Below are 24,507 nucleotides of genomic sequence, written 5' to 3'. Positions count from 1 at the left end.
ATTGCCACTAATGCACTCATAATAGTTGACTATATTATATAATAAAATAATTTCTGCCTAACCTCTGTTACATTAGCAACAAAAAAATTACCTATTGAAAATCACTGACCATGGCAGTTCTTTTAACTTAGTAATATTAAATCTCCTTTCAAAGGGTATCAGCTGGGCTAGTTTTTCATTTGATGGTTTAACCATTGGCTTATAAGGAAAAAGATATTTGTAACAGCGATTTTTTGGTGCATCGTCATATTTGTGTCCGGTTTTATGACTTAATATAGTATTATAAATATAGTCTATGGGTATGGCCGACACTATGTACGAGTAAACGTGTCTATTTTCAACTTTGAGTGCTTCCATTTTTTCAAAAATACTCGCCCAAGTTAAATCTGGATCTAAAACTTGAACATTCACTAATACCTGTACAAATATTATCTTGGTAAAATCAGGAAATTAAAAACATATAATAAGTAATATATAATATCAAGTATGATTTAGATACGATAAAAGTGACTAAGTTTTTATTATAGACTAAATTTTCAAATAACAAACCTCGGATATGTCATTTATGACAAAACTCTTGAAATGTCTTGAAAATATCATCTTGACATTTACTTCATCTTTAAGATGGAGTACCACCGTAAAGCCTTTATCACTGTACCGTTCAACTAGCATATCGACTTCGTCAATGTCGTAGATGTGACCATCTACCAAAATAGCTAGACGACTAGTAACTGGTAGGTGGCTCTCTACTCTGATGAAAAGAAAAACATTACATGATCAAAGACACTTCACTGGGAACTTCTTTTATTGTTAGGAAGTAGGACCAAAAAATCATCGTTTCATTTATCATCTAAATTGCCTACCATAACAAACAATATACCATAAGACAAATAAACAACTGACATTGAATGGAAACGACAGTCGATACTTCCGGCTATATTGACATTTTGTTTTGTAAATGTTATGCTATATAGACGAAATAATCTGTTTTTTTTATATTCGCCCCGAGGGCAAATGACTACTCCACCTGATGGTAAGTGGTAGTAGAGTCCAAACGCGACGACGGCCAGTACAGTCGGGAAGAGTGTTCTGCACTAGCCACCTTCGCCTTGCCGGCCCGCCAGATGCCTCTTCACGCCTCGTTTGAAGGAACCCGGGTTGTAAGAGGAGGGGAACACGTGAGCTGGTAAGGAATTCCATTTTTTGGAAGTGCGACAAAGAAAGGAGTTGCCAAATTTCATTGTGCGCGATGGAATTGATGTCACAGTTAGGCGGTGACATCGAGAGCCAGCTCGCGTAGACTTATGAAGGAAGGGGGAAGCAAGAATTAGAGAGAATACTCACCTCAGAGCACTCGCCGTGATACAGTCGATAGACAGCGCTCAGCGCTGCTATCTCTCGACGCAATTGTAAAGGTTCAAGGGTGTTTGTGACCTTTACGTCGCCAATAATGCGGACCGCACGTCGCTGCAACTGATCCAAGACCTCCAGTAGGTACTCAGCGGAGCCATCCCAAAGGTGCGAGCAATATTCCACGCAAGACCCTACCTGTGTTTTGTATAACAGGCACAGTTGTTGTAGCGTGAAAAAACGCCCCACCTTGTTCAGAACTCCGAGTTCCCGTGAAGCTGTTTTTATAACAGCCTCGATGTAATCCCTTGGACTAAGGTCGCAGCGAACGTCAATCCCCAGCATGGCGATTTTGCTTTGTATCACCAGTGGAGTATCACAGAGGGAGGGAAGAGGGGAAAATGTTGACTTTTCGCTGTGAGAGCGCATACCTGTGTTTTCTTAGCATTAAACTCAACAAGATTATCAGAGCCCCATTTGGCGATGAGTTCTAATGTCCTATCGAGTTCAATGACAAGATCCTTCCGCCTCTCCTCAATTTCCGCTCGCCCAGCCACTGCGCGTCCGTGGTATCCACCAAGCACTGTACTATCTTCTGCATAGCAATGTATGTTCCCAAGAGAGAGCATATCATTGATATGCAAAAGAAAGAGTGTGGGAGATAGCACAGATCCCTGGGTGACCCCAACATTCACTACATAGAATTATGAAGCGCAGCCATCAACTAAAACACGAAGGCTTGTGTAGGAAGCTGGCAATCCAGGTGCAAAGCTAAGCAGGTAGACCATATGCCGGCAGCTTGGAGAGAAGACTTCTGTGCCAGACCCTGTCGAAAGCCTTGGAGATATCGAGGCTGACAGCCAACGATTCCCCATGATTGTCGATAGCTTCATCCCGGAGGTGTGTTACGTACGCTAGAAGATCACCTGTAGACCGTTTTGGTCGAAACCCGTACTGAAGATCATTAATTAGACAGTGATCTTCTAGGTAATGGATCAGTTGGTTGTTTAGAATCCGTTCCATCACCTTACAAAGTACTGAGGTGATAGCTATTGGCCGATAATTTGCCGGGTCAGACCGATCCCCTTTTTTGGGAACCGCTAGCTAGCTAGGAAGAGCTAATGTGCAGCTCTTCTCCAAGCTTCCGGCACACATCCCGAAGAGAGAGAAAGTTGAAACAGTTGTGTGTTAACACACAGGAGACAGCTCCGCCGCGCACTTCTTCAGCACTATGGCTGGTATTCCATCGGGATCGCTAGCTTTCCGTACATCAAGTGACTGTAGCTCCGCACGCACATCACGTTGCCTGATTTTGATGTCAGGCATCGTATGGCCACATGAAGGTATTGTTGGTGGCAGCGCACTACAATCATCGATGACGGAGTTATCGGCAAAGAGTTTAGCCAGGAGATCGGCTTTCTCTTGCGGACTGTGAGCTAGCGATCCGTCCGGATTTCTGAGCGGTGGCAGCGAAGGTTGGCAAAAATTGTTTTGCACAGACTTGGTCAGACGCCAGAAGCTACGGGAGCCCCTAGGATGCGAAACAAGGTCATGACCAATCTGTACAATACGCTGTGCATCCGCTCTCGTGTATGCTTTCCTACAGGACTTGGAATTTTTATTGTAGTTTGCTTTCAGTGAGTCAATGTTAGATGTCCCACTAATGCAGCCGTTGATCCACTCGCGATATGCCGCCTGCTTAGAAGATACAGCATCGGCACATTCACGAGTGAACCAACGGTTACGCGTACCCCTACTGACGAGATCTGAGCTAGGAATGTAGTATTCCATTCCCAACAAGATCCCGTTAGCAACAGCAGCGGCACTAGCTGTCGGGTCATTCCCACTGAAGCAACGTTCCTTCTATGAAGCCAAAAACGCTTAGTGGATTTGTTTAAAGCTTAGATATATGTAAAGTAGGCTTATTTGGCTTGTGGTTGTTGGTGGGTAATTATTTCCTTTTGGCTCGAAGCTATTTATATAACTTTTTTCGCAACACTAATAAAACCCGCTGTACCTAACAGAAATTCATTACTCTTAAAATAAAATAATAAACATGGAATACCTGCTGGAACTTATAACAATTGCATGGCCTCGTTTTCTTAAATTGTACAATATATAATACATAGCCCTCGTCACAGAATACTTTTGGTATGCTGTGCATTCGTCCAGTATAACGACAGGTGGGGCTCCGACAACAGCTGCAGCGAATTTAAGACGAGAGCGTTCATTTGACGGAAGATAGCGGATACGCGTATTGACATGTTGGTGAAGTTCTAATGAAAAAAATGTTAATACTAAATCCAAAATAGAACTTATCACATATTTTAACTAGGTATTTAAAATGAATTAAATTATATAATATTGACAGTTCAAGAGAAATTAGCAATAACTTATAACTTACAAAAATGTACAAAACAGGTTACTACTATTTTTAAGAATTGCACAGGGAAGAAAATTATGTATAATCACCAAGCGCATCGATGTAATTCATGACTTCATCCTTCACATAAGCTTGTGGCACACCACGCAGCACTGTTATCATTTCCAAAGCACGATATACTGTCATCCATAATGGCAGAGGATCGTGATCACAACTGAAAGTCACTTGGCGAGCGTACTGAAAATATAAATAACTTTTAAAAGTAATTTAGTTTCAGGGCTTAATAATTATGTTTAAATATAATTGTTATTTTTAAATATAATGCGTAAACATAATTGTAAATTATCCTTCTATTCAACACAGGTTGAATTGAATCATGACGTACGCCTCGGATTCATATTTGCGTATATATTTCAATTACACTTTCATAATTAATAATAATGGGACCCGAGAAAACCATCGACCACCAATAATTAAGTTCTGATCTGAATCCTTAAATTTATATAATTACCATATGAGGATTTCTACTTAATGTCCATTTCGATGAGCACCACAGATCTCCCTCATTTGGAAGCTTATATCCTGTATGAAACAAAGTTTATATGTTAACAAGCTAGATACTTATGTAGGTATCTACAAAATTAAGTATAGGAGGTGGCACGTATTAAAAAAAATCATACCAGCTAATATTTCGCATAGCTCCAGCCTGCCATGTTCTAAAAGACCGGAAATAGCTAGCGCTTCCCCTTTACCTAGACCGAAATAAACGTTGGAAATATTGGTCTTCCTGTATATTTTCTTAGAAACGTTGCATGCTAAGAGGTATTCACCGTAAGTGTTTATCTTCTTTTCTAGATTTTAAAATGCAATATTAAGAAATATAGATAAATATATATATTTCAAGTAAGCTTTATCGTATAATAATAATTAGGTAATCAAATAAATTATAAATATAATGAAAAAACCAACGCTGCTTGTTCTTAAGATCATTTTGCTTGTTTAAAACATCTTCTCTCTCGCGTATTGCTCCTTGCGTCTCTGCCTCATATAGCTGTCTTTTTGGATATACCCACTTGTTTAATAAAAACGTCCATAATCGCTGTATGTATTTATATTCCCATAATAACAACAATGCCATGAATACGACGGTGGTGCATAATATAGCAATCATCTCCATTAAAACTCCCATATTCTTATTTAGATAAAATCTTCTAGAAAAGCATTGTTGTAAAACACCACATTTAGCTGAAATAATGAAAAATAAACTTTGTCTTCATTGGTATCCGATTTCAAATACAGGTCGAAAACTGCCAATTAGTTACAAATTAAATCAGCGATTAAAACTCTTCATTTTATTTACGATTAAAGAAAATTTTTTTCACATTTGATTTTTGAATTATATTAATTCAAATAATACAAAGTAGGTAGGTACTTACGACAACATTTATGCAAAGTTTTAGAGGAACATAGATTTTTCCTTTTAAATACGATACATTCACTGTTGTAAAGAAATATCTTCTTTATTTTTACAAATGCATATGCCATGTTGAATTGCGGGGAAAGTGACATAAAATTCAAGACATAGTTGAGCGCGTTGCCGTAAAGTAATTTCGCTATGACGGTTGTTTCACCTAGTAATTAATATTTTGACTTAGAATGATTTTTTTTGAATAGACAATATAATAATTATTATGAATTCGTAATACAAGGAGGAGAAATGTGAAAATATTTACCAAAAACAAGATTTAGTATAACAAAAGTCATAGTGTTGAGAGCAGCTTGAGGTCCCAAGCTAAATAAATACGCTTGCGGAATACAACCGATGCCATAAACCGTTAACATAAGAGGTACCACAACTGAAAACTCATCCTTATACAGTTGAATATATAAAAATTACAAATTTGTATTTAAAATCAACATTTTTAAGTTTAGCCATAGAACTAAATACATAATTTATATTACTTTAATATTGTAATTAGTTATTAAGATTAATAAGAATTTGCCTATTATTGTGTGTTCATAATTTTCGATTAAATTAAGTGATAAGACAAATTTACGATAAAAATAATAGCTATATATCGCTTTAACATCAAAGAATAAAGTTTATAATAATTATGTATTCAATAAAGTAAACAAAATGTTATACCCAAATCACTGTAATAAAAGGTCATTGGTGCCAGTAAGGCCATGATAACAATCATTGTAGCTGTCATTAAAAAGACGAGAAAACAGTATAGCATAAAATCACACAGGAACAGTGTACACCAGTAGCGAGCCGGAGAGAAATTCATTGCATGAACCTATTGGATAGAAATAACATAATAAACCTCATCTTACTCATACTTATCGTTAACAATAAGAACTATCTAAATACTTACGATAAAAGAAATTAAAAGTAATATTTATAAAATATTCCAATTATATAGTTAAAAAGTATACATAGAATTCCTTATATATATCCGCCCGGGTTTCAAATATGATTTGTAACCTTATAAGTTTTCTACTAAATAAATGAGGCTCTGAGTAGATTTACAATCTTTTAATCACTATATAGGGATAAATGGTCACTAATATTGCATAAATATCGCAAGAGGCATTAGCCATATCGCTACTTGCGAGCGCGCTACGGACCGCAATATGTATGAGTGTACAACAATATCTAGACCATGTCCAGTTGTCAATATTTTTGACAATACATAATAAAAGTACGTACATTAATACGATAGGAGTACAGCAACAACATTACCTGCATGTGTCTTATAAATCCGCTTTCTTTAGAAGGTAAAATAGTTATATGTGATATTGTCAGTATGAGTAGAAATTGTATAAATATCGGAGGAGCTGTAGCAGTCTTTAACCACTGTAAATAATAATGAGGTATTTTTCGAAACGAATTTTGCATGACAGCTTTAAATATTATTCATATATATGAATGTCGACTTTATAATGAAATTTCTATGTCAATAATTCTTACAGTCGAAAGATCCAAAGCAAGTGGGTCGTCAGTGACTTCTATGCTCGCATCTAATGTTAATGTGTAATGTCGTATGAGTGCCATGAACGCCCGAGCCAAAGATCTAGCAGCTGCACCCTGATCGTAGTGCATTGGACTGTATAGAACTTGAACCTGAATATTATTTTGGTTATGTAGAATATAAATATGATCTAAAGTTTAATGAGTAGGTAAATATAATAAGAAGAAACGTAAACAAAAAAAAAAAAGAAATATTAATATTTATTACACTTACATTAAGGGTATCATTCTTGGAAGCAACATCTAATCCATATGCAAACATATATACGTATTGCTGAGGAGAATCTATCGCTCGAGTAACGAGATATTCAGTAAGACTCTAAAATAATATTTGTGTTTAATAAATTAAGAAATGTTTAAAACAATAAAAAATAATGATTTTACGAAAACCTGCAATATTATCGCAGATACGTAATAAATATCAATAACTAATGAAGATATATTCACGGTTTACTCGGACGGTTATTAAGGTATCACTAAATGAATTTAGGTCTTTAATGAGCCATATATATATATATATATATATATATATTTTATATATATATATATATATATAAGCAATGATTGCTTTAAATTAAAAAAATGATTTGAATCTTCTAATAAAATCTTCTAACTAGTTGACTTAAAATAATTTTATTAATTTTAAAACAAGTCGAAAAGTTTCATTAAAGAGGTTCGCCAATAAAATTATATCTGTATATATTACCTCCGGATAAAAAAGCGCTGTATAATGCATATTTTCAATTTGTTTCTCAGTTGCGTTTGTTTCAGAGAAAACGTAACTAGAATTATACAACTTCAATTAAATACTCAATGTTAAAATAAATCCAAATATCAAGCTTTCTTGTTTGTTTATTTGTTCGTGTTCAGTTTTATTTGTTATATTGTTACTTACGAGTTGGCAACAGATTTTGCATCGCTCGAATTGTCTGACCGCAGTATTAAATTGGTTTTGAGTTCCAATGACTCTACAGTTAACATCTAATGAATAAAAAGACATGTCAACTTTTAGGTTGCTATTGGCACTGTATATTATTTTGCTACCTACCTACCTAGTTTTGAATATTTGAATATAATCAAACATGATAAGGCATGAACTTTTTAGTGAAAATGAGTTAAGTTAACAATGTGTCTTAACGAATGTGGATTTGACGACCTTCTTTAATTTGTTGGAATTTTTTAATTATTTTTGTGAATAATTTATTAAATACTAGCTTTCGTTTATTTTTACTTTAGCTTTTGCGTGAATCCATCCTCAGAAACTTTTGTATTTATAATATTAGTAGGATTGCTGATGTTATTGATGCGATCGTTAAACTTTTGTGCAAATGTTTAAAATTTTGTAATATTGCCAAGTATATATTATTTTACATGAAAATATAAAATTAGTTTTTAAACTTAAATATATTTTCAGGAAATATTTAAAGTATGACCTCGCCATGTAATATTGTTTTCGTAGCTCTGTCTCTTTCCATCTCGACTAAAACAGTTGCGAGGGTAAGTCCAATAAATACGCCCGCAACAAGTGCTGAGAGGACCTGGTATACAATTTGAAATTATACTCGAATATTATTAGAGGAATTACACAAATTAACAAAAATTATCCAAAATAATTCAATTATTTCCTTAAAAACTTTATTTGCATAGCTATATAAATTGTTCATTTTTAACCTTATATAAGACATTTTTTTACTTACCGTAATAATAAAATAGAATCTGTAGTGACGGTAAAAATCGATGAATTTCCATGCCATATAACTTAAATGAGTTAAATTGCCAAATGAACTTGTTTTCCTTCTCCATGGTATGGGTTCTAATAAAAGATAAGTCGAAGTAGCCATTGAATGCACTAATACGATTACTGGGATAGAAATTTTAAATTAGAGCATGTCAAATCTAAACAAGTAAATATTTGGAAATATCTTGTGTAGTTCTATGAAAAAAACGAATTTTTGGTTGTTTTTATACTAATAACAATATTTTTTTAGAATTCCATGTTGATATGAGAGCAAAAGTATCACTTTTCTATTTACCAGACAGATTATTCAGGGCGTTTCTTGTAATTTCGTGTTCCTCAACGGTGCCGTGCACAGCGGCCCTGGACTCATAGATGGCTCTGTGTTTATATATAAGTGAAGTGAGTGCAGTGTAAAATTGGCAAAAGGTAAGAAAAAAATATCAGATTGAAAAATGCACGTAAGTCAATGCCGAATTAGAGTTTTCTTAGGTATTTGGCCATAAATAGTGTGTTGTTATATTTCCTTTGAAGCACATATTCTTTCTCACCTATTACACACTTCTTCAGAATCAGGTAAGCTAATATTCATAGACACGATTCCATATTTGTGAGAATGTTTTGTTAGGTCCGATATCAATGCGGCGACATTAGCCGTGGGACTTGCTGGAAGTCGCAAAATGAGGAGAGATCCTAAATGAGCTCTTATTGTAGCACCAGCTTCTGATGTCCTCTGAAGAAGTTTGTTTACGTTATCCTCATTTAATCTTCCAGCACTTCGTAAGGTTAACCGAACACGGTACTCTCGACCTATATACAATATAATTTATTTTTCACATAGATATAAAATAATTGAAATAGATTTTTCTATTTTCTGAGTAAAAAATACAAATAGCAATGTTAGGCTGTTTCCTTAGCAGGCAAGTTTTATGATCCTTTAATCGTATAGTCATTGCTACATCCCAATTCCCTAGTAATACTGAACATGAGTACATATTGCCTGATTTAAATTGTAATGGTTAAATTAAACATGATAATTGTAATAGTTAAATTGAACATGAAATATTATTATTATTATTATTAAATAACTTTATTACACACTCACAACGAAAAAAGAAAAGACAAACACAAGTAAATAAAAAAAAGAAAAACAAAAGTTCAAGCGAAGCGATGTTATATTAATAAAATTGTGGACCTCAACATGATGCGTGCAAGGGCGGTCTTATCACTCAAGTAGTGATCTCTTCCAGACAACCCTGCATTAAGATGCTGGCAGGACCTAACGGGCGAGTGCATAGTACATACATATATATATAAATGTAAACAATACATACACAAAGATACATATATACATTTACAAACCATACAACATATATCAATACATATATACATAAATACATACATATATCTATTTACAATACAAACATTTATATCATTAAGAGTGGACAGATGAAGTATGAAGGAAGTAGATAGGTAATAGTTTTAGTACGAATTTTGAAGATAGAAATTGAAGAGGATTGACGGATATCTGATGGAAGTGTATTCCACAGTCTTACTGCCTTTGCCGTGAATGAGTTAGCATATAGTTTAGAGTGACATATAGGCAAACTTAATTTGTTGTCACTCTGGGAGCGAAGATTAAGTTGAAGAGTTGGGTCCGAACCAAGAAAATTAAAGCGTTCCTACAGATAGGGAGGAGTACAGGGGTGAAACAGAATAGAATAGAGAAGAGAAAGAACATGTAAGTTGCGGTGATCTTTGATTGTAAGCCACCTAAAGGTAGAACGATACTCTGAAATACGGTCAAATTTCTTCTGTCCAAATATAAGCCTTATGCAAATATTTTGCAGGCGTTCCAACTTGTTAATTAGTTCCTCTGACAAATCAGGGTAACACGCATCCGCATAATCCAAAATTGGTAGCAGAAGGCAATTGGCAAGTAGTAGTTTGGTTTTAGTGGGTAGGAAGTTTTTCATCCTTTGAAGAGAATGGATTGTCGCGAATATTTTACGGCTAATTTCAGCAATCTGTGGTAGCCAGGTAAAGGAAGCATCCATTAAAACTCCTAGATTTTTAATAACATTGTTATTAGGCAAAGTCATCCCATCAAAAATAACATCAGGTAGGTCAATTTTGTGTACTTTACAAAGTTGCTTAGGGGTGCCCATAGTGCATAATTGTGACTTACTGTCATTTATTGATAATCCAAAAGATTTACTCCAGCGGGTAATAATGTTAAGATTAGAGTTTAATTTAGCTATAGCATCTGCAATATTCTCAACCGGTGTAGTCAAATAGATTTGCAGGTCATCGGCATACAAGTGAAAAGGGACGGAGAGAAGATTGGTAACAGTGTTGATGAAGATAGAGAATAAAAGCGGCGAAAGTACACTACTCTGGGGAACACCGGCATTGAGATAGCAATACGATGAGAACCTGTCTTCAGCATGTACACGCTGTTGGCGTCCATATAAATAGGTTCGGAACCACTCGACAACATCTGGAGATATGTTGAGTGAGTCCAAATGGCTAGGAGGATATCAATGTCAACCGTATTAAACGCATTGCTGAAGTCTAGTAAAGCTATTATACATATATGCCTTTGGTCTAATCCGTATCTAATGTCATCAAGAACTTTAGTAAGTGCCGTCACAGTACTATGTCCCGAACGACAACCAGACTGGAAAGGGCTTAAAATAACATGCTGTAACAGGAATAGTAAGTAAGCTGAGAGTGGACAATAAGTTCAAAGACTTTAGACAGAAAAGGAAGAATACAAATTGGTCGATAGTGTGAAGGTGTTGTAGGATTTGAAATTTTAGGGATAGGAATAATATGGGCAACGCGCCATGTACTAGAAAAAAGTTTTAGAGGATAACGAAAAGTTAAATAGATGGCAGAAAACAGGTACAACTTTATTCAGGACCAAGGTTATCATTTTTCTGATTATACCGTCACCACCCGTCGCGTCAGAGGTAATAGCGGACACGTGCTTTATAACGTCGTCGTTGGTGACAGTACTGAAGGAAAACATGGGATAGTCAGATTTTATAAATTTAGTAAGTGTAGAGGCTTTTTCTCAGCTCACATAAACAGACATCAGCGGTATTCTTGGCCAATTGATCAAATGTACTTTTTCTAGAGTAATAAAAAATGTTATTAAAGCTATTAACATAATATATTTTACCATATTTAAAAAAGATGTAAGCTGGTGTACCACCTCTGACTAACACCCTGTTATCAAATATAAAAACTCGATCTGCGAACTCGACAGAAATGCTCGTGAAGCACAACTTTACAATTGTGAGGTATTTTTTATAACGCTGAAATTTTAAATTATATTTGTATAATCCTTTACTACTTAAAGTACATAAAATTTAATTGGTTTAACATAATTTAGTATTTTTTATGGTACCATAATTTTGTCCTTTATAACAGAAGTATATATTGTATCGGTTAACAAAACAGGTATTATAATTATCTGAAACAAAACAAAATACGGTTAGAAAGACAAATGATCGTTGATACAGTACGGAGCCTCGCTTTATTGCTTGGGAGTAGGATTATAAGCTATATTTCTTGTAGGTTGGAGTTTACTAACCCTCGGTTCTAATAATATTGCGATCGCCCAGCAGAGCAGCGCTTGGTAATAAGCGTCCAAATTCCGCACATACTCATATCTTACGCCTTCCAAGTCACAATCAGACAGAAGACGTTTGATACGAATATCAGAATATTCTATTACATATTTAGTAGGTTCATTCCATAGGCACAGCTACAAGAACAAATGATTAAATAGTAAATATGCATGAAATAAAATTACGTTGTTGTAACGTGCAATAAACACAATTCAAGCACTATAACATACATATACGCTATCACACATCGTCACTGTTAAATTAAAGTATGCGAATACCGACTACAGTATATATATTTCATCTCGAAACTTTGATCCGGTCCCCTTGTTTCTTGTTCATAAAAGCAGACTGGTATAAAACTGAAGATTATATAATATCATAAGATATAAAAACTCACAAAACAATATAATGTAAGATGCTCTTCTACTGTAAGGTCTTCGACGAGACAGCCACTACGATGGCAGTAACCCATCATATTGGGTACTGCCATTAGACTACGACCAGGTTTCAATATCTCGCCTAATACATTGATGGATCCTTTGTCGGGGTATGTAAGCCCTTTTAATGAAATAGTGAATATGTATAATTAGAAAAAAATAAGGAATAGATTTCATTTACACCACTTTGTTTATATGCTTACCTATCATCATTAATCGGATAATAATGATTACTAATATTTTTATGTGGGCATGGTTAATACATGGTTATTTTACGGTCACTATATTGTAATCATACAACAAAAACAATAGTAGTTTAAACTGCAGTAAGCCACAAATAAGTACAATTAAACTAATTAATAATTAAATTAATTTCACCAGTTAAAAGATCTTCAATCGTTGTAATCATTTTGGATTGAATAGGTTCAGAATACAGAATGGTAAATTCGTTTCTATATATATCCAGTGTGATGTCACTTAAGACCTGACCACCCATGAAACTCTGAAAGTGTATACCAATATTTCACATCAATGATTTGAATAATCCAACGTTGAATATTTTTTATGAATTGATTAATCCTTCGTTTTCTCTAATGTTCATGTAATGATAACTGATTATTTTAAGAACATATTATATTTCAAATTTCTACTGATATGCGAAAGTTAAAGAAAACATGGCGAAGAAACCTCCATAAAAGAGATATAATTCTAATACTGCATTACTATGATGGAGTCGGTTCCTAATCTTCTTTTTAAGAGAGGAGTCCTCTACCCAGCAGCTTCGTACTTACAGGCTGTTATTTACTATATATTGTCATGTATTTGATGTTAAAGTTTTTCAATAATAATGAATTATATAAATTGTAAAATTGAAATAATTTACTTGTAAAATATATATTATACATATTATTATAATTTCATTTTTAAATTACCTTGGATACCCCTCGGAAGCTTATAGCTTTAGCGACGAGTTCATCCACTTCTTGCAATTTTTCTCTTTCATTACCCGTAGGATTTTCGATTCGGTGTAGCTTACTTAGATCCTAAAATATATATACATGACGCAATATCTTAAGAAGGATAAATAAGGACGGATTAACAATCGAATGTGTCAAATAACATTTTTGTTTAAATTAATAAACTAACTTCAGTTTTCCTAAAAACTATCGATTTCCATGACATTTGGCCTCCAATAGTGCGTTGTTTTACTGTTCTTTGCAAAAGCATTAGTATTCCAAAACAGATTACAATCATAATTAACCAAGAAACTATAGTGAACAGAAGGCGATTTACTTCCCACTCTCCTTCCTCTGTAATCATATCAAAATAACCATTGAAACTTAATATTGATTATAATTCTTTAAATATCATGGTTCAATTATTGTGTAATCACGTACCTACTATATACTATATTATGATGTCCTCCTAAACGATTTCGGTCACGGTAACTGGGTTAACTGATGTCTATAGACATTGACATTTTAAGAAATGTCAACTTTGGGTACTAAGATGTTATGTCACACTGGCTTACCGCTTTCAAACCCGAAAACAACAATACCAAGTACTGCTGTTTTGCGGTAGAATATCTGATAAGTGTTTGGTACCTACCCAGACGAGATTTTACAAAGGCCTACCACCAGTAAAGTGTGTGTGCATACGTAGGTGTACTGTCTAAACATAATAAAGAGTTAAGGCGCAGGGTCAACGGCTTTACGTGTTTCCGAGTTACGGGACTACCAACACTGCCAACTTTCGAACTTCGAGATGCTACTGAGAATTTATTGATGGAAAAACAATAATTTATGGGCTCAACATGGGATTTGAACCCAGGTTCACAAAACAGGCTGTCATTTAATGTATGATATTATTAATTATAAATAGAATATGTTGGCATATATGTACTCACGTCTAGTTTGCAACAGAGCGAATTCATTGAGTCCATGCATGAGACCCAGTGGCGGAATGATGAGATGTAAAAAGAATGTCATGACCTCGTGTTTTAAATCGATCTTGTGATGCACTATTAATTCAGCGAGGAACGTTTGTAGTAATGTAAATAGAGTAGACCACACACATGCAATCCAAGCTACAAACGAAACGTGTAGTTTTTAAACTATAATTGAGTTTAATGTAATTTAAAGAAATAATAAGGCACAATCACCATAAAATCTTTAATTTTTTTACTTACGTTTATTATGAAACATGGCCATGATCAATGCTAGCATGATCATGACTGACACATAAACGAGAACTAGTGTCATGGCGAAAAGTAGATGGATCCAACGAAATATCAGGATAAGAGCAATACTGCCCAAAAGACAGACAGGCAGCGCAGTCATTAATGCAAACACAAACCAGGCGAAGTACATTGAGGAGTAGTCTACACCACGAATGCAAAGAGATCGCTGAGGATGTATATTTTATTAGAAAATAAACCATATCTAAAATAAAAACTACATTTTGAATACGTCATATATTAATTCTTAACTATATTCTAGAAGTTTATTTTATGGTGATGGTATATTGTAAACTAAGCCACAACGCAGTAGAAAATGAAATGAAAATTTTAACTTGACTTAAAAACAAACCATAATTCAATTTAATACTTTCTTTGGTTTTCATTCCATAGAAAAATCATATAAATTTGATTGTTACTTACTTACGTATTAAATTATGAAATAAATTATAAAACTGCACTACATTTTTAAGAGCTCTGGTTTAAAATGTCCCATTTAAAGTATAAAACATAATGAAAAAGATTACACAAGAGGTCATGTGACTTTTTTATAATTATGTAAAATTTTGATTTTATACGTAAAAAGTGTTCTTGGTTGAATGTAAATGATTATTTTGGACTGAAATTATTATTAACTACAAAAAAAATCAAATAGGTACTCAATAACAACACTGTATCAAACTTAATAAAGGTAAAGTACAAAAACTCAATTGGACTTCTGTATTGACTTAGATAATGATAATACTGTCCTCCAGACCGATTTCGGCCACGGCGGCCAATCTCAAGAGACATTAAACAACTACGCAGGAGATATTATAGTGCACAAGTATGTGCGCTAACACAAGTGCACTCTCTATTCCCTAACTCTCATAATCCGATGGGACGGCAATCCGACACGACCGGAAAGAATTCAGGCGCAGGACCAACGGCTTTACGTACTTTCCGAGGCACGGGAGTGAAAACACTTCCAAATTCCAGACTCCGGGCTGCTACTGAGAATTTTCTGACAGAAAAACCCAATAACTTTTTATCGGCCCGACCTGTGAATTGAACCCAGGACCTCTGGGTCTGCGGCCTTACATCAAGCCACTAGACCAACGAGGCAGTCATATATAGACTTAGATATATTTAGAACTATTGGGTTTTGTGCTTAATTACTTACTTTAAACCTGCTAATTGTCTCTGATACTACTAATGACTCAGTCTCCAGCACTGGTGGGAGCAAAGCTAAAGTATAACACAATAGAATAGCTGAAATCGCCCTCCGCACTTGTTCTTGCTGCATCAAAGGCGACACCGGCATCGACGCCATGCTTAGCTGGAAATACGGAAACGACTTTAGCTATTAATAGTTTCACTAATGTATACTGTTTGCATTGGTGGTAGTTTCTGGTTTGACTATCAATAAACAAGTGTAATGATTCAATAAATCATTTTCATTTTGATCTAGTGGCTAGATATAAGGTTGCAGATCACGAGGTCCTGGGTTCAATTTAAGTCAGGTCATTGGTATATTATACAGAATAAGATTTTTTGACAAAGAGGAATAGAGAGGTACGGGACCAAAGATCATTACAAAGTACAATGCAAAAATATGTAATGCAAGTAATAATTCTGCATTTTTGTTTATAATAAATAATTAATAAATAAAATAATAAGTTAACATAATCAGGAAAATTTTACTTATTTATTATTATTTTGTTTTTTGTGTTAAGATCACCGAAAGTATAATTTGATATGGTAACATTTATAACACAGAACGGGAACAGATGAGTTTTAATATTGAATCAATCTTTATGATTTACAGACCTGTTGTAAAACACGCGTTATAATAAATTATTAAAACTTTAGAGCAACTACTAAAGTTAATTTAATTAATTTAATATAACGGAATCTTAACATATCCATATAAGGTATAACGGCCCGTGCCAATATGTATATAAAAAAGAGGTTTTATTGGTTTTTACAACATTAAGTAATATGTAAGTTTGAAGTAATTTTATACAGAACCCATAAAAATAGTACCTGGTACGCAATTTTGTATTAATTTCTTTTTGTGTAATAGTCAAGTTGAACGCCTTATAAACTAAGCATGTAGGTAGGTATATCTTCTATTAGTGGTGTCTTCATCTATTAGTTTAAAAGTCGTAATTGCATATTTGCTTTTACATACACACGTTTTATCAACTTTTTATTATTAAAAAGTTGAACGCTGAACTAGCAAGCGGTAGTACAGCTTCATTCTCTTAGAACGGTGTGATTTTAAGCTTGTATTTCATTGTATATAGTACTAATTTCATCAGCGTGTTAGTAGGGAGTGGTGTTAGTAGGGAGGGGCGTCAGGAGTTGGATACACTATGCCCTTTTCTGTACCCCTAACGTGTATGCAAAATTTTATGATGATCATTTGAGTAGTTTAGACGTGAAAGCGTAACAAATAAACACGCTTTCGCATTTATAATATCTATCAGTGAGGATAGATACCGAGATATCGTCTACCTGATTGGCTTCTAGGAGTTGCAAAGTCGTTACAAGCAACGGATATATAGCACAATAATTAATATGCTATAATTTCTAAATTTGCACCGCCACATAACCGCATTTAACATTAAAATGATAACGTTCATAAAATAATCATTGTAACCAGGAGCCACAGGCCGTGGTCGTGTATATAGATTAAGATTTTTTTAAACTCCAGTTTAACCAAGTAAATGTCACACTGTATAATAAAAGTAGTGTACTATATTTTCGAAATTTTCACATATTTTTTATAATAACGCGGAATCTCAATATTATTTTATTTTTACAAATACAACATTATAAGATGAATTTATGTATGCGCAAAGACCAGATGTATCCTTGAACTAACTTTATGTCTAATTAATATACGAAAAACAAATCATTCTTATGGAAATCAATAAATATTAGTTACTCTTTCATAATTAAGTTTAGTCACTTCTTCAAAATGGTATTGTTGTTAATAAGTATCACGTTCGTAAATTCTGAAAATATAAATGAATGTTTCACATTCTATACGCGGAATCCCAATGAAAATTAACAAGCTTATACATAATTGTATGCTATCGATGTTTACTTTGTATTGTTATCCCGATTGGGCGACTCTATACAAATATGTTACCATAATTAAAAATAAGATATGATGAAGATTACCCTACCGCAATATTAAATTCACAATTTCAACAATCAAGTATAAGCCGAAATAGCTCAGTTGGGAGAGCGTTAGACTGAAGATCTAAAGGTCCCCGGTTCAATCCCGGGTTTCGGCAAATTTCCTTTTTGTATTTTTTTTTGTATTTTAATTACTAATTAAAAAACAATACTCATTAAGGTAGCATAATTATAATAATACTATGAAAAGTTATCATATTAAAAATATAAGACAAATAATCTAGCAAAATCGAATCGAGTCGAATAATCTCAAATTTTTTTAATTTTTAATTAACTTTGATCGGCGAAATCTTCGATTCCAAGTATTTTAAAATTTTCAAAGCAAATGTATCATCTTAAAACCGCTGGTAAGTTACTTTTGCAATAGACACTGGCATTACAAGTGGTATAAATCCTAAACATGTATTCTAAAATGTGAATAAAATAGCAGATACAAATATGCTATTCTTTCTCATGGGAGAAATGCGCGATAGTTCCAATCGTTCTGTATGCGATAACTCTAACCTTATAAAATGTATGTACGAAATTCGATTTAATCGATCTTAGATTATAGATATAATTCTAATTTCGGCCTCATATCCCCGAGTCACCTAACTTACGAATAAAAGCGAACTCATATATTTATATATGTTTCTTATAGGAAAAAATTCGAGCTAATGGACGAAGGGCAAACTTATAATGAGTTACCAATCTATAAACGTTGGTACTGCAAAAAGTTTTTACTATGAAAATGCGCTGCCAACTATGGGATTTATAATGTTATAGGTATCTTTTGTTTTTTGAACATGGAAATATAAGGTTTTACTGTTTGAATTACCTCATACTGTGGCGTTGAAGCACTGGTGTGAATTAATATAGCCTGGCTAATTGCGAGTTGTATTGCCAATAGTCCGGTTCGTAAATGTGGATAACTTGAAGAATATTCCGGTTTCGTCACATGTCGGGCGCGTTCGGTGCTGCGTATGCTAAATTTCCACATGTTACTTTTCTGCGAAAATAATTAAATGTTATTTTTTTTTACTTAAGCAACTGTTAACTAAAATAAACGAGCAAAAGTAAAGTAGCAGCACTTTGATCGCCCGTGGTACAAGTAGTGGCTAGACAAGGCCTTAATTCACTGTTTTCCAGAATTATATTCCAAAATCTCTTCCGACACAAACAAATTTCCTCATGATGTATATTTACCTTGTCGATCATTAATTTATACTAGATCATCTTAGCTTACTTATTTATAGCTCTAGTCACATTATTAACTTGTCGAAACTTTATTGGTCGATGTTTTAATTTTATGCTCCTTTATTAAATTGTATTTATTATCTTGAATTATTTGTTTCCCAAAATAAATAGTTGAACATAATAAATATATTGAGTAGCTTAAATATTACGAATTCTTTGGTAATAATGACCAGTATAATTTTAAAGATTTTTCAAAGACACTTAAGTTACATTCTATGAGCTAGTTCCGGTTTAAGCGGTGAGTCAAATTAATGTATGCAACGCCATACTTAGGTCACACAACTGGCCGCAAAAATCTAAATTCAAATTAATATTATTTGTTGTTGATTTTCCTGTAATGCCAAATAAGGAAAACCTTTTTTTTATATCGACATTGTCAATATCAACGGTAAAGGTGACAGAGCTGAATGGCGCATCAAGTATTCACAAGTAAAACATTAGATCTTTTAAAATTTTGAATATGATTTAAAATTTAAATCTGCCTTTTCTGTTTGCTTTTCTTAATCTTTCTGATGACCACATAATAAAAATAAATTGAAAATAATACTGTACCATTGGTTTCCATATGATCCAAATAACCGGATCAGTGATCGGGGTTCCCTGAGACCGATTATACAATATATTGTTAAGATCGTCCTCGGTCGGAGCGCTTATTATATCTGTAAACATTTTAGAACATCAAACATGTACCGAGTATTTGGTTACGAATTGAATAACGAAATATAAAACCTCAGTATGTTTAACAAGAATACGTGAAGGTTTTACTTGTTTTTTCCATATAAATTAAATAAGGAAAAGTTAAATAATTCACTTTAAACACATAAATTAAGATAATGAAATATATAAAATATGTATTCTATGAAATGTTTCTTACCAACGCCCAGACTCTCTGCGACTTGAATCATAATATCATTAAATGGCTCATTATTAGGAGCATAACCTAGTAGGTTCTTCTTATTCAGAGACGCTAAGATATCAGACGATGTGAGTGGCGCAGTAGGAACAGCTTGCAGCGGGGTAAGGAATACCGGTTTCGCGATGAATATCGCTATTAGGAATAATACAGCTGAAAACAGCGCTTCCGCAAGTAAAACTCGCCATCTACGCCTAAAAACATATGTTTATGTGACGTATTGTCTTTTACTGGACAATATATCAAAATGTACTCACTGTCTTTGAAGATAGGACTTCCAAATGAGAATACTGATATGCCGATGCAATTTATTAAGGACGGGCGTTTTAATGAATTCTGCCCTCATTGTACTTATCTTTTTATGTGACGCCAATTTGTGCTAGTTATTCGCAAAATATGGACAAATACTACTTTTGCATGTTCTGTATTTTGAGTTATATATATATATTTTTTTTGATGTTTGTATTATTTTTTTATATCTGACGTTAACACGTGTTTATTGCTATCAAATTTTGATAAGCTATTTGAAGCAAATCCTTTTTTATTTCTTACAATAAAATAAATATAATATTAGTTCAATATAAATTTTAATACAATTAGTGGTCGATGAGGTTAGGCGATGTATTTCTGTATTTACATCTGACAAGGGTGAATTTTATGTCATATGGTACATATGTTAGAATTAAAATAAAAAAATGAAGTGTAAAATGTAAATGCCTTTGTGAAAAGCTGCTTCGACGCCAATATAATAAAAATGTCCTCCGGACCAATTTTGGCCACGGCGGCCAATTTCATGAGACGGCCAACTGCGCAGGACAAATTATAGTGCACAAGTGTATGCGCAAACGCAGGTACACTCTTTATTCCAAAACTCTCAAGATCCAACGGGACAGCAATCTGACACGACCGGAAAGAGTCCAGGCGCAGGACCAACGGCTTTACGTGCTTTCCGAGGCATGGGAGTGTACACACTTCCAACTTCCAGACTACGGGCTGAAACTGAAAATTTTCGACAGAAAAACCAAATAACTTTTTATTGGCATGAGCTGGGATTTGAACCCTGAGGTCCTGCCTCGGGGTCTGCTGCCTTAAATCTAGCCACTAGACCAACGTGGCAGTCCCCGAATAATTTACCTCATAGCAGTACACCCAATAGTAGGCCGCAATATATACCTACAATCTAAAATGGCATCAGCATCAACGTCGTTATTCATATAATATAAGAAAGGAATCTAGATATATAATATATAAATATAGGATGAATAAAATACCAACTTCAGTAAAAAAGAACAACATTTTCGCATTTTTATAAATTTTTTCAAATATAAATGGTAATGACTACTTGCGTTATTGTGAAGTGTGTTTAAAATACTTCATCACCAAAATCTTGATTCAATATTCAAACGATAAAATTATTAAATGTCATTTTTTTATCCTTTAGCAATGTGACTGATTTTGTGTTGTGCAATATATTTTTATTATTGCTTATTTATTTGTAAAAGCACACTTACAACTGACATAGAAAGCATTTACAAATAAATTTATTAAATATTGCTGATATATCTAATATGCATGTCAATTACAAGTGTACATACTTCCAGATTCATAAATGAAAAGTAACAAAAAATGATAAATAAATTTTAATAGATGTTAAAATTGAATTATAACTGAATTTCATTGTCATAAATCAGGAAAACAAAACAATTAGATCCCCATATTTATAATTGAAATAGTTAAAAATATTAATTAAAGTAAAAACTAGTAATCAATAATTGATGATTATTGTTATAATACAAATCAGAAAAAAAACAATTAGATATGTCATATTTATAATATAAATTATTAAAAATATTAATTAAATTAAAAAAAAAAACTAATTATCAACATCGTCATATGTCCAACATCGTTAATATAATTAAACGCATATTGATTGCACGTCCGCTACGAGAATAAATTAAACGATCTTTTCAAAAAGTTAAGAAAAGTAAATCCGATGTTTATCATTAGTACTACATTAAAGTGTAATGACATGATTTGTTTACAGAACTAATATTCTTGAACACGCTAAGTGAGTGTTGTCGATCATATAAAATAGAGTCCAATGTCTAGTATGGTCACAGTTTTCATTTATCAAGAAACCAAAAATGACACGGGTTAATTTAATTTTCGCATTAGTTTGCGTGGTGCTTCTTACCATAGCTGAAGCAGGTTTGTGTTTATCCATAAATAATAAATTAGTTACAATTTTACAATATATACTTATAAATTGAGATAGAAGTAAATTTTACAACATGGATTGACTTTTTGTTGTTACTAAGATACTACATTCAATTGTTCTTGAAATCTAGCTTTACACTGGAGACTCTATTCTTTTATAAAAATGATAGTACACTGGACGACCGAGCCTCGATAATTGTAACTCCATCATCAAAATCATTAGAGCCATGTTCGAGATATACAATATATATATATATATATATATATATATATATATATAGCAATTCTTATATATATATATATATATAAGAATTTGCTTATATATATATATATATATATATATATATATATATATATATATATAAGAATTGCTCATTTAATATTATATAAATATAAAATAATGAAAATAAGGTTGTTAAATAAGAAATTAGATATAATTCGATTACTATTTAGGTATTCAGTTATATACTTATGTGACCTCAGTAAATTTGATTATTTTAAAATTCAATCAAAATCAAAATTTTCAGAATTACGAGAACGCCGTTCTCCTCAATTCAGCCAAGCCAGTGCCAGTGCTACATCGTTTGGAGGCAATAGGTATCCTCCCCGACCAGGATTCGGGGGTCCTGGATTTGGGCGTCCTGGACCAGGATTTGGCATTGGAAGACCGGGCGGTAACTTCCAAGGCCCAGGTGGATTTGGACGTGGGCCCTCAAGAGGATTTGGACCAAATATACCGGGAAGACAGGGTGTCAATATAAACATCGCTAAGAGTGTTAGCATAAGCACTGGTGGTCGTGGTACCTCTTTGTCTCAAGCGACTGCGAATTCAAGGGGCTAGTGATGTGTTTGTATTAAAATAATTAGGTGACATTTTTTTTGGAGGACATTTGCAAGTTTTTTATTAAAATATTTTTCTTGATTATGCTTCATTTTTTACTTCCCCACTTAATTATACCATATAAATGCAATAATTTTTATTATAACTTTATATTAATTTGAGTTGCGTCACATATATTGAAACTGTTGTTAGAATAACTTGCAAAAAGAGCTGTTAGTGCTCATAAAAGTCTACTTATATAATATTTTACTTTAAATGTTCGTCATACAACATAATAAAATAATAGGTAGGGTTTTGTGCAAGCCCATCTGCGTACCATCCATCCATCACTTATTCTAACGCCAAAAAATACTTAGTACTGTTGTGTAACTGTTTGGAGGGTGAGTGAGCTTGTGTAGAGGCACAAGGGACATAATGTCTTAGTCTCCAGGTTAATGGGGTAATGGGTATGTAAGGGATGATTAATATTTTTAACAGTGACAATGTCTATGGGTGGTGGTAATCACTTAACATCAGGTTAAATAACCTTTTGCTAAAAAAACTTATGAGTAGAAGTACTTTTACCTTCAATTCCTGTTGCTCTCAAAAATACGGGCATTGTGATAAATATGCTACACATACACTTTTATTTATTATTAACGAATATACCCGTCCCGGCTTCGCACGGGCAGAATGTAGGTCTTTTACTTAACTTTTATTATAGTTTCACAAATCATTTTACACAATTACTTTATAGGAGAAATGATGAACTATCAATATTCAATAATGAGGACTTTAACAATAATAGCAACTAAAACAACAAAGGTTTAAACTGTTCTATCATGAGTTTATTTCTCAGAAATTTAGACACAATTACAGTTAAAAAGACAAACGATAAACTTACACTTTTTTACAAACATCCCATATTTAAATTATTATGAGTATTGTTAAATGAAAATTATATTTAAAAATATTACATGTGCATTACACAATATACATACTTCGATAACTAGTTCTTATTAGTGATCGAAGATTACATATAGTTTTAATATAGTGTTTTAATGTTTTATATGAAAAAACATTAAAATTATAAACTATTCAACTGTTTCTAGTTCACAAATAAAGAACTGTAGGTTAATAATATACTAAGATCACTTGCGTGTATCCACGATTCGCTCACACTTTTCTTAAAAGTAAAAGTAAAGTAACAGCCTGTAAATGTCCCACTGCTGGGCTAAGGCCTCCTCTCCCTATTTGAGGAGAAGGTTTGGAGCTTATTCCACCACGCTGCTCCAATGCGGGTTGGTGGAATACACATG

The 24,507-nt window shown here is 33.4% G+C and overlaps 2 protein-coding genes and 1 non-coding gene across 6 annotated transcripts in view; 2 read left to right on the top strand and 1 right to left on the bottom strand.

Moving 5' to 3' along the window:
* Positions 1–24: 24 nt before the first annotated feature.
* On the bottom strand, positions 25–20,497 carry LOC126781616 (ABC-type organic anion transporter ABCA8-like). The gene is made up of 33 exons (XM_050506548.1): positions 20,409–20,497; positions 20,113–20,345; positions 19,786–19,897; positions 18,820–18,985; positions 15,976–16,131; positions 14,766–14,982; positions 14,484–14,663; positions 13,724–13,887; positions 13,510–13,620; positions 12,956–13,079; positions 12,538–12,698; positions 12,104–12,277; positions 11,918–11,983; positions 11,690–11,825; positions 9,054–9,312; positions 8,801–8,883; positions 8,465–8,580; positions 8,201–8,305; positions 7,663–7,748; positions 7,474–7,549; positions 6,982–7,086; positions 6,708–6,860; positions 6,480–6,593; positions 5,880–6,033; positions 5,467–5,589; positions 5,170–5,364; positions 4,703–4,978; positions 4,414–4,584; positions 4,245–4,315; positions 3,823–3,970; positions 3,416–3,626; positions 550–751; positions 25–417 (listed from the first exon to the last, which is right to left on the bottom strand). Exons 1-33 carry the CDS (start codon positions 20,495–20,497, stop codon positions 88–90), a joined length of 5,067 nt encoding a protein of 1,688 aa, XP_050362505.1. The 3' UTR covers positions 25–87.
* On the top strand, positions 18,028–18,100 carry Trnaf-gaa (transfer RNA phenylalanine (anticodon GAA)). Its single transcript has one exon. It is a non-coding gene; the product is annotated as a tRNA-Phe (tRNA).
* A 1,733-nt stretch (positions 20,498–22,230) lies between the features above and the next one.
* LOC126769624 (translation initiation factor IF-2-like) overlaps positions 22,231–24,507 on the top strand; it is a 76,071-nt gene continuing 73,794 nt past the window's right edge. For 3 of the 4 annotated variants that reach the window (XM_050488510.1, XM_050488520.1, XM_050488528.1), the window contains exons 1-2: positions 22,231–22,359; positions 22,896–23,219. In XM_050488510.1, coding sequence (XP_050344467.1) covers positions 22,296–22,359; positions 22,896–23,209 — 378 coding nt within the window. In that variant the 5' untranslated portion in view covers positions 22,231–22,295 and the 3' untranslated portion in view covers positions 23,210–23,219. Of the gene's footprint in view, positions 22,360–22,895; positions 23,294–24,507 lie in introns of those variants that run through there. The other variant, XM_050488501.1, reaches the window with a different exon arrangement.

This window comes from Nymphalis io, chromosome 1, assembly GCF_905147045.1.
Source record: "Nymphalis io chromosome 1, ilAglIoxx1.1, whole genome shotgun sequence".
Lineage (NCBI taxonomy): Eukaryota > Metazoa > Arthropoda > Insecta > Lepidoptera > Nymphalidae > Nymphalis > Nymphalis io.
The sequence above is the reverse complement of the archived record's forward strand: the minus strand, read 5'-3'. Positions and strand labels throughout refer to the sequence as shown.

What these genes read in the sequence shown, in the direction of transcription:
- LOC126781616 (XM_050506548.1), bottom strand. Translation starts at nt 20,497, where the DNA reads ATGAGGGCAGAATTCATTAAAACGCCCGTCCTTAATAAATTGCATCGG. An exon ending in CTTCAACGCCACAGTATGAG is followed by an intron (nt 16,132 to 18,819) that starts GTAATTCAAACA and finishes CCGTATTTCCAG; the next exon opens with CTAAGCATGGCGTCGATGCC. An exon ending in CCAAGAATGATACCCTTAAT is followed by an intron (nt 6,861 to 6,981) that starts GTAAGTGTAATA and finishes AATAATATTCAG; the next exon opens with GTTCAAGTTCTATACAGTCC.